General features: G+C 30.6%; 1 protein-coding gene across 1 annotated transcript; it reads left to right on the top strand.

The window, feature by feature from the left end:
• Positions 1–1,913: 1,913 nt before the first annotated feature.
• On the top strand, positions 1,914–2,889 carry LOC112501263. Its single transcript, XM_025104976.1, has 2 exons — positions 1,914–2,261; positions 2,352–2,889. The coding sequence occupies exons 1-2, from the start codon at positions 2,093–2,095 to the stop codon at positions 2,597–2,599; spliced, it is 417 nt and encodes a 138-aa protein (XP_024960744.1). The 5' UTR covers positions 1,914–2,092; the 3' UTR covers positions 2,600–2,889.
• The last annotated feature ends 8,919 nt before the right edge of the window (positions 2,890–11,808 follow it).

Here is an 11,808-nt window from a genome sequence, read left to right as displayed (position 1 = left end):
GAAAAAATATAATATTTTTTATAGAAATTATGCTAAAAAAATAATATTTATTAGTATTAACTTATTTACAGAATAAAAAATAATATTTGTAATAGCAATATATTTATAACTAGAAGAGTATTTGCGTAATGCAGCGAAATACATCTTAATTTTAATATTTTATTTTATTTTTTATCTCAGTCGATGTTATAGTATGGTCTTATGTGATTTTGAAAAATCGATAATATTTTTATTTTTTAATAAATTATAAATTTGAATATATCATAAAATTTTGACAAAAATATATCAATATTAGTATCAAATTAACTTTTTAAAGTTTTTATTTTTTGTGTAATTTTTTAATTCATTTTTTAATTATAATTTAATTTAGGTTCAATAACGAATTAAATTATATTTGGTTTAATAATATAATATATTATTTTGTTAGAACTCGATAATTATCCTAATTATATTTTAGATTTTTTATATTTCAAAATGAGATATTTATCCTTTATTTGATTATGTTTATTCGCAGTTATTTACACAAATTCAAACATGGAGCTTTAATAAGTTGTACTTATGCATAATTTACTTGTAGTCTTGAATTTTAGTAATATGCATTAATATACAGTACTTCATGCATAAAAAATAGTTTTTAAGAGTTTTTGTTAAATGTTTTATAAAATAATATATATATATATATATATATATATATATATTACATGATAAAAGTACAAATTTGATATATTACGAACTAAAAGTATCATAAATTTAAAGCTCTTAATATTGATTTTCTTGTAATTTTCTTTATGCTTCATTTATCGTTGTAGGATCCATTTACGTCAAATTCATAATTATGTTTCAATTTTCTCTTTTGTTCTACGTATTTATACAAAATGATCGTGGAATATGAACGTTAACTTATATTTTCAATTTGATGATATAGACGATACTGTTAATTTCTACTATAAATTATGGCTCAAATTTTTCGAACTGTTTTTGTGGAGTACAAAATCTGTTCAAAATCTCATAGATGCACGTAATACGTCAAAAAATCATCGTTTGCAATTAAATTTGGTTGAGGAGATTTAATAAACATTTGAAGGGAAAAAAATGACAAATAATGTGATATTTTTAGTTTATATTTCAATTTAATATCTTAACATTAAATACATATTATATTAGTTAATTAAATATATTTAAACATTAAAAATTACTTTAAGAACTACATAATATTAAATTTAATTATTATTTATAAAATCTTTTGATAAAAGTAAAACAAAATATTTTGTTTAATTAATTTATTCAAATTTATAATATTTCATTTATGTTAATAAATAAATTATTTGATATTAAATTACAATAAATAATACTTAATTGAAAATTTATTGTTATTTGATTACGTTATAATTTTTTTATGCTGATATGCCTCTTAATCAATTTTGTATTACAGTTTACGAGTTTGTCGTGTAAATTTTTACCGAGTATTACTTATTTTACTGGATAAGTATGATAATGACATATGATCTTATTCGGTAACAGACATAACAAAGACCGAAAATTTTACCTGATAAATAAGAAAGAATACTCTTACTGGGTTAAGATTCTTATCAAGAATCCATTTTGGTAACCGAAAATGTTTTTCAACATGATAAGTGAAGATGAAGACTCTTACCGATAAGTGTTTACTCAGTAAGTGTTCGGTAAACGACTCTTAATTTCTATTGAAAAACATTTAAATACTTAAAACACTAAAATATTTTTTTTAATAATATATAATCAAAAACATTATATATATTTACTATAAATAAATATTATGTAAAAATTGAAATTATTTATTTAATTCAATTAAAATAGAAAAAGAAATAATAAATTAACCAACCACATTTTCCCCCTGTTTATTTAAAACTCACTCCCATTTTCAAGAACCAACAAACCAAACCATTAACACCTTCTACACTCCAAGCTTCCATCGTCTCCAATTCCATTTCAATCCCAAATTCTTCAAATCAAACGAAAACCCTCTTTTCGTTCTTCAAATTTCTTTCAAACCCATTTCTCCGATCCTCCAAATTCTGCAAAAATCGCCCAAAATTTCGAGAAAAATCTCATCATGTCGTCAATCTTTGCTTCAAATGGGATGGTCTTAGCGACGGCCATGGCTGCCGTCTCCGGCACCGTTCTTCTCCTCGCCTTCCGCCTCCAGAAACAACCCACCACCGCCGTCGCCGGAGCCGCGAAATTCTCCGTCACCCACCACCCAAGACCCTGCATCTCCATAGGTTTGTTTGAAATCGTCTTTGACTTTGATTTGGTCAAACTTCTATACCACTGTTGACTTTCCATTTTTCTCTGCTTTTGACTTTTTTTAGATGGGAAGAAGAAGGTGAAAAAGAAGAAAAAGAAGGTGCACTTTGCAGAGGATGTGATGGAACCGAGTGGGAATGGAGAGGAGTTTAGAAAAAGACTTCAAAGTAAGAATTTTAATAAAATGAGGACTAGTTCGTCATTATTCAAAGATGAAGGGGGTAAAAAGAAAATAGTTATGCCTGCCAATAGGATGGCTCTTTACGCTGGAATTCTCAGAGACCGAGGCGTTCAACGGCTGGCTTATTCATGACTCTTTCTTTTCGTCCAAATTTAGTCCTTATTTTTGTAAAAAGTACAAGTTTGGCCCCTCATCTTTCATAGGATGCAAATTGCATCCTTTTTTCTTGTTTCATTATGTTATAACTAGTGTTGTTGGTCTTGTACTTCCTTGTACAGATTGAGAAGGGGAAAGAAAGACATTGTATACAATGTAAGGGGTACTTTTGTAAATTTAGGAATTCTGGAGGGCATATGATGTAATGATATTATCGAAGACTTTTGTAAGAAGATTTCTGAACAAGGGTGATGGGTTCCCTTTAGATAATTTTACTTGCGCCCCTTCAAGTATGAGAATTTGACATTTTAAACCCCTTTAGTTATCTCAATTCCTATTGCTATTCACTTTCTTTTAGTACTATAATATTTATATACGTCAAATAATCAAACAAATTTCTTACTTTTGGTAAGATATGAATCTTTACTTCTCGAGAAACTGACTCTACAGGTAATCTAGATACTGGTGAGTCAATAAGATATGGATCTTCACTTCTTGAGAAACTGACTTTACTGGTAATCCAGATACCGGTGAGTCAATAAGATACGACGGACCTTTAATTCTTGAGAAACTTGACTCTACTGGTAATCTAGATACCAGTAGACGAATGAATTTGAATTATTCCAAAAATGCCCCTAACAACCAATGATTTTTATTAGGTTGAGTTTTTCCCAATTCAAAAGAAGTCCCTACCATTTAATTTTGTACTCAAAAGAGACAACCTTTTCTAATATGTCATTTTCTTATGCCCTTCCATTCTTGTTGGAAACAAAGTACATTAATTTTATAATATCAATGACGATGTGTTTTTAAAAATACCGACCATTTATATCTGTAAGGAAAGAACAAAGTTTTATATGGGGTTGGTTTTTGGATTTTCTGTTCGGTTCATGTAGAATATAATTTTTATGTAGGGTCAAAACCCTGATCTTATTAACCGGTTTCATGGATGCTATGTTATGTTATAACATATTGAATTTGACAAACGAACATTTGCATACACTCGTTACATTGTTGTCTTATTTGTATTGAGAAAGAAAACCAGTAAAAATCCGTATGATTGATGGGTTTTCAAGATTTCTGAAGAAAAAATGTCTCTAACTGATATGACAATTATATATAAAGCTGTCGTTTTCATTGTATTCTGTTGAAAAAGTTACAGGTTTGTAACAAAATGTATACCTTGTAATATTGTCTGTAGTCCGATGTGAAAATGCAATCTAAACTTGATCAGTGTATTACTTTTCAGCATGCATGCACACACACACACACACGCATATATATATATATATATATACACACACACATTGGAGTATCGATTTGCATGTTTTACACCTACAATGGTACAAAAACTCCTATTTTCTTTGCAATTAACGAAAACTATAGTACGGAATGCCTACACTGGTAAAATAATTCTTTCCACATTTGTAGTTGATCATCGATTCATTACACGTGTCTACATTGTTATCAAAACATTAAAGGGCTCGATTACAGTAATAACTATAGAACGTTTTTACACGTCAAACCGTGCATGATGTGAGACGCATTATTTCTTACCTTCGTATGAATGATGCGCCCCTCTCTTCTTGGCTATAATATCATGTCAATAATATTAACATGTGAAACATATGTCGTTTTATATCTGTTCTTGCCCAGTTCAATCGTAACTCATGTCCTACCTAACTTACTTTATACACGTCTTATCATCGTTCATAGTTTTTTTTAATTGGACCACTTTATTTATATATAAGAAATCATTTCCTTACTGTAAATAAAAATTGAATTATTTCGGTATAACTTCATATTCAAGTTAATGTAAATGATTGAATTCGAAATGGTGCAATAACTATTACCATAAACCTAACAAATCAATAGTTCTGAAACAGTATGAAATAGAACTGTATGTAGTACTCTGTAGTAAATTAATTTTATCTGTAATTTTATAATTTAAAAAAGAAAAGTATCCCAATTTTACGAACATAAAATACCCATTTAATTGTTTTAACAAATTGATCGACGAACCACAAGGGTGGTGTCTGATTGGTTTGAGCTTGCCTCTAAAGGTCAAAAGTATCAGGATGTCCCAGGTTCAAATCCAAGAAGGAATAAAAATCCCCTTTGTGGCCACAGAGGTTCAAATGCAGTGACTCCGGGCTATCTGCATAGCAGGTGTTCGTTCTGGGATTAGTCGGCTCGCATAACGGGTTGGATATCCAGATTAATAAAAAAAATACAAATTGATCGACGATAATTCGATAAAGCAATCCAACTCTAACCCCAACCCTAAAACTTCTTGAAGAGGCAAGTTGACTAAAATTCTTATTAAAATATAAACAAATTTTATTTTGAGTCCAAGACGTTACATATTCATATCACAGAAAATTCCGTTAAAATATAATTAAAATTTAGAGTAACTGCGTTCTGATCTGTAAAAAACAATCTAAAAAACTGCTAAATCAAACCTCTGTTTTATGAACCGTGTCGGCATAAACGATTTGGAGATTTTTTGGTATAGCCTTCATCGATTTGTCATGTGAACTGAATCGTTAAAATACATTCGACTGTTCGAGAATGAATTTGCTTTGAAAAAAATAAAATTGTCAGATTTTAGAATAAGATAAGATTTTGATACAACACGAAGGGTCAAGACGTTCAAACTTAGTTCACATTCCATTCACATCGGAAAAAAAAAACGAAGGAACATGTGATCGTTTTATTATTATAAGCTGAAAAACACGTATTTTTAAACACATTTATAATCATAAAATTACATTACGTTCTTGATTTGATATGATCTTAAAAATTGCTTAAATTAGCATGTTACTCGTTACGAATATTAATTATAACTTTCCATTCCACAACTTGCATCGCAACATTGTACTGTTTTTAAAAGGATAAAATGCGTGAAATAGCAACCTACTATTACAAATTTTCTTATTGTAGCATTGTACTTTCAGTTTTTTTCTTATTACAACAATATACCTTCAAAATATATTTTATTATGACATCGTACTTTCAAAAATTTACCCGTTATAGCATTTGGTAACCTATTACCTTTATTTGTTGACGTGTCATTTAAAATGGGTAAACTAGTTTCATACATTTTTATCCTTGATTTATATATTATAAATATTATAATAAATATTTTTCCTAATATATTTATTAAATATTATAATTCAAATTTCCACATAAACTAAATGGTTTTTGTACGATTTGGTTCGAATTTATTTGGTTACCGAAGATATATTTGACATCGATTTTGGTCAATATATTTTGTTTTAATGTCTTTAATCGATATATGTCAAATAATAAAATTTAAATTACATAAAAATTTAATCATTTTAATTTGTCACATATATTAATTTATATTTCTTGTACATTTTTTGTCGACAAATTTTGGTGATTTCCGACGGATTTATGGTGGATCATCAGCGGATTGGATCGACCATCACCGACGAATGTTTATGTCGGTGGTTGAAAATCCGCCAATAATCACGGTCATCGGCCACAGTTTTTCCATCGTTGAGATCTTCCAGTGATTACTTTTTCCAGCGGATTACCGACGGATTTTTTTGTTGGTGAAACCTCTTTGTTCGTATTGGTACTAATTAAAATTAAATGGAAGAAGAAAGAGAGATTTTTTTTTATATTACTGAATATTTTGAAAATATAATTAATGTAAGAATCACTAAGATTTTTTAAAAAAATGTTGGAATTAAATGTAAATATTTCGGAAATCATGAAATGTGTTTCTATATTTTGAAAAACCATTTTTTTCCTAATTTATAATAGAATTTTATATATTATAATATTGTACGAATAGGTGAAAGATCGTGTGAGAAGTGAAAAAGTGATATGAACCCTTGATCACCTTTAATCTCAAACCCATCCATGAATCACACTTGATAAGGGATTGATCTGATATATTTCATCTCGGTGCATCTCATCATAATGTGCATCTAAGGGTAGAGATCTCTTTTTTACTTTTCTCACCTTAACTCCCTTTCTCATTGGAACCCAACCCTATAGAATAATACCTGATTTTTTTTATTAACCTGGATATCCAACCCGTTATGCGAGCCGACTAATCTCAGGACGACCACATGCTTTGCACGTAGCCCGGAGTCACCGCATTTGAACCTCCGTGGCCACAAGGAGATTTTTGTTCCTCCTTAGATTTGAACCTGGAACCTTCTGACACTTTTGACCTTTTGAGTCAAGCTCAAACCAATCAGACACCATCTTTGTGGTTTGATTTTTATTATATTGTATCTATTTTATAACTCAAAAGTGATGATGAATGAATTTGTCCCATATGAAGTCCTTTGATTGTGGGATTTGTGCAAATGGCAATTTCAAGAAATCTTGGTTTACACTTCTTGGAGTGTTTGACCAAAAGTTTGGCATAAACTATGCAAGCAAATTCATAGATGGTGATATGCAAATTTGGGTGTGTTTTAGATGTGTATTGACATTGTTTTTGTTGTTTTTAGAATGTACAACTTTTAATGCATAAAGTACTGATCGTTTTTAACATCTAATTGCTTTTAAAACATGAGTTACCAACTTTGTTGTTGATGGTTCTCAAAACAACTTCACCTTCCCATAGAGTGTGACACTTGATGTGTTGTCTCCAATTGCTTGGTTGATAGCTACATATACCAATTCATTTCTATTATGCAAATTTATTGTACTGATTTATGGTCCTCAATCAATTATTATATTGTATGAAATTAATTGAGTTGTCTTAGAACGAGGTAAGTACATGAAAGGCCAATACTGCGAGCTTTCAACATACAGTGGGGTCTTTATGAAATCCCATCATTTGAATCGGACCAAAAAGTCTATCCGCAAAACAGAAATAAAACGTGTTAGTTGTTATAAATATTGAGTTAAGTAGTTAAGACCTGTTCATATTGACTTAAGTTGTTAAGACCTGTTCATATTGACTTAAGTTGTTAAGACCTGTTCATATTGACTTAAGTAATTAAGACCTGTTCATATTGACTTATCACATTTATGAATTACTTACTTAATAGATTGTCATGAGTAAATCGACTAATATAGGATGGAAATTCAAATTTTCTGGATCTTCTTTCACGTATACTTAGAAAAAACGTATGTATTTGTTAAAACATAATAAGAACACAAGCCAAAGAGACGTCTGTATATGTATACATATATACACAAAGAAATGGTAACCACGTATCTGATAATTTTTATATAAAGTAACATAAGTTTGAGTTAGAAATGCACGAATGGACCCTATGATCGTGATCGTGTCGGGCCCAACCCTATCTTAACCGGTTAAACGAAATATTACTATTGGCCCTGGTCCAAGCCCAAATGTCTGATCGGTCCTACATTTTCCATTGAGTACTGTTTATTATAAGACCCAATACAAGTTTGGTTAATGGACCGTTAAAAAAAGTAAAAAATATTACTATTTTCGTTTTTATCTTTCATTATATGTGTGTGCATGTGTGGGCGTGCGTGCATGCATGCTTGTGTGTATATATTCTATATTGAAAAAAAAAAATCTAAACTCAAATTGAATCGGTTAAAGACCAATTTGGAAATTTCAAATATACAATCAGTTGTGGCTTAGTTTAAACCTTTGAAAGACCAATTATACAGTTTTTTTATTAACCTGGATATCCAACCCGCTATGCGAGCCGACTAATACCAGAAGGACCACATGCTTTGCAGATAGCCCGGAGTCATCGCATTTGAACCTCTGTGTACACAAGATGATTTTTATTTATATTTGGATTTGAACTTAGGACCTCCAAATACTTTTGATCCTTAAAACCAAGCTGAAACCAATCAATCATCATCTCCCTTTGGTTTCTGTTACACAACCATTAACTTTTGTAGACTCCAAAGGGTTGATTAGAGGACTTGACCAATGATGACACACATCCCATTAATCCAAGAAGTAGTAGTTGAAAAACTCCCCCAACAAAGTTGAATATGATGACATATTTGTGGAGTTTGACCAATCAAAGTGTGACAACATGAATATATCATCACAATTTGAAGGACCAATGAATAACATCATATGACACATGCAAATCTCTTTGTTTATAATATTTCCCTTTTTTAAATCACATTTTGATAAGTATATGATTCTATATATAAATATCATTTAGTGATCCCAAACGTTTGAGGTTCTACCTCTCTTTTTCTCGATGTGTTTGGTTCATCATTTTTTTATATTAACTTGAATGTCCAACTTGTTATGCGAGCCGACTAATCCCAGAGCGACTACTTACTTTGCAGATAGCCCGGAGTCATCGCATTTGAACCTCCGTGGCCACAAGGGGATTTTTATTCCTCATTGGGTTTGAATCTGGGACATTCTGGTACTTCTGACCGTTGAAGCCAAACTCAAACCAATCAAACACCACCTTGTGGTTATTTGGTTCATCATTGTTTATAAATAAAAAAGTTAGATTTATTGAAAAAAATGGTAATTGCAAAATGGTCCCAACAATTTGATTGTTTGGCAATTTGGACAACTAAACCAAGTGGGCAATTTTTTATTTATAAAATAAATACCCTCCAATAATTTTTATTTAAAATAAATAAAAATGGTAAAAACTTATCTCAATTTCTATGTTTATATATAAATATCTCGTTTTGATTAAGACAGGTTACGACGGTTGGTTAAAGGATTGTACTTCATGATAACGATAACAAGAAAACGATTGGTAAGATAGTAAAAAATGAACGATGACGTGATTCTGATACAAACCCACAATAATTTTACTTAAAATTCAAATCATTTAAATAAATTATCTATTTGCATAACAGTAACGACAACGACCAGTAATCCTTACCCATTAAGTGCTTATCGTGTTTAAGACATTTACCAACAATCCATACTGATGATGGATAATGTTACACGATAAGACAAGAAAGAGTGATATCTCCACCCACCAAGTGCTTATCCGATAAGCATTCGGTAAACAGCCCAGCTTTTTCTTGTTTAAACTACATAAAATGAACTACTTGTGAAATTACGAAAAAGCCCATGAAGGGGAAGGGGACCCACAAAATGTGGTGGAAAACCAAGTCTTGTTGTTGATTGGTTGGGGTGGAATTTATATAGTAAAAAGAAAGTGAAGGATAAGAGTGGTGAGTCATTAACAAAAGCAGTAAACACATAATGTGGCTTATGAGTGGATTTGTTATTCTTTTATGCTTCTTTAGTTGATTCTAAAGGTATATTCTTTACATTTTTAATTTTTGCATTTTGTGGAATATGGTTTTTATTTGTTTCAAATATGCCCACAATCTTTCTTTTCTTATAAAATGTTCACAACTTCAAACTGCTTTTAACATATTGGTCTATGATCAGCTAAGGCTGTTTGAAAGTTGTTGAATGGTTTGATGTTGAATGATTAAATGACGAAATGAAATATGATTGTTTGGTAATTGGTTACGATGAAATTAAGGCGTTGAATGGTTAAAGGAGGTTCAAAACACAAAATTATTTAGAGGGTTTTAGAACCATTATAAAGATTCATCTCTTAATGATTCCGAGACTGGTTTTTTAATGAAACTATTAATAGGTAAACAAACAACTCAAAGTTACCAAGCAAAATATTGACCATACTTATCAGCACTTATGTTAAGAGTAAAGTTTAACTAACGTTTTTCAATTTTTAATGAATATCGTTCATAAACTTTAAAAGTCTGGATTTGATTCCTCATGTCTGTTAAGTCCCAACGGTCTTGGTCTCTCTATCTAACGATCATTACCTTTTTTTCCGTTAAGTCCAGTAAAACGACGGGTATTTTAGTCATTTTCACTAATTTTTTGATTTTTTATTTAAATTTAAAAAAGGTTTTATGTTTTTACTTTTAATTGTAAAACAAAAATGGAAAATGAAAATGAAAGGGATAACGACAACCTTTGGTTTTTCTTTTTTCATTTCTTTTTCTTGTTTTACAATTTAAAATTAAAATTATAATGTGTTTTTTTTATTTCAATATAATGAAAATAATAAAAATGACTAAAATACTGTCATTCGATTAAACTTCATTAAGAAAGTTAACAATTGTTAGACATAAAAACCAAAACCGTTAGAAATTGACAAATATAAAGGACCAAATCCGAGTTTTTAAAGTTTAGAAACGATATCATTTAAAAACTGCAAACGTGAAGGATCAAAATTAAACTTTACTCCTTGTGTTAAATATTTATTTGCAATGTTGATTAGCTACGTAACTTTAGAATTGTCATGATCATTATTTCAAAAAGATCAGTTATTATTATAAAAAATCTAATGTTGAACCACAAGGGTGATACCTGATTGGTTTGAGTTTGGATTTTAAAGGTCAAAAGTGTCTGAAGGCTCCAGATTCAAATCCAATGATAAATAAAAATCTTCTTATGACCATAGAGATTCAAATACGGTAACTTCGAACTACCCGCAAAACATATGGTCTCCCTGAGATTAGTCAACTCGCATGTGAATTGGATATCCAGGTTAATTGGAAAAAAAAAAAAAAAAGAGTTCAAAACATACATCTCAGTAAAATTGTAACAGTGTTTCCAGTAAAACATATATAAAGATGTTGGTTTCAAAATTGCAAGAACCCCATATAAATGTTTTTTTAACCACGGATGTCTGAATCAGCTTGTACATATATCGACTAATCTCATAAACCCTGAAAAACAGCCAAGAAAATCCCTAATGGTAACCACATTGCGGGTAGTAGTTAAGACCCCTGAGGATGTGGTGGAATATCTCTTCTGCCCAAGGTTCAATTCCTGACGTACACAATAATTGTAGCCACTGAGTTTAGCGGAACAGATTTCTTGCAGTCACAGTTTGTCGGGATTAATCCAGACATAGCCTATGACACCCTTAAAAAAACCCTAATAGCAAAAATCCCCCTCACCACCCCTAGTTGGGATAACCGTGGGTGTTTAAGCTAGCTTGCATGCACCTCGACTAATCATGCAGTTAACAGTCATACAAATCCTCTATGACCCCGAGGGGACTCGAACTGGTAACCACTTGGGAGGAAACCCAAGATTTTACTGGTTGAGCTACCCTAACCGATTAACGGACCACATAGAGCCAAAATTCGTTAACCGATCAAGCAAACATATTTGCACAAAGATATTACCGCGCGAAAAAGGAGGATTAGAAACATAACGCTTAAACATG

The sequence above is a fragment of the Cynara cardunculus genome, assembly GCF_001531365.2.
Source record: "Cynara cardunculus var. scolymus isolate 2C chromosome LG 17, CcrdV1, whole genome shotgun sequence".
NCBI lineage: Eukaryota > Viridiplantae > Streptophyta > Magnoliopsida > Asterales > Asteraceae > Cynara > Cynara cardunculus.
The sequence above is the reverse complement of the archived record's forward strand: the minus strand, read 5'-3'. Positions and strand labels throughout refer to the sequence as shown.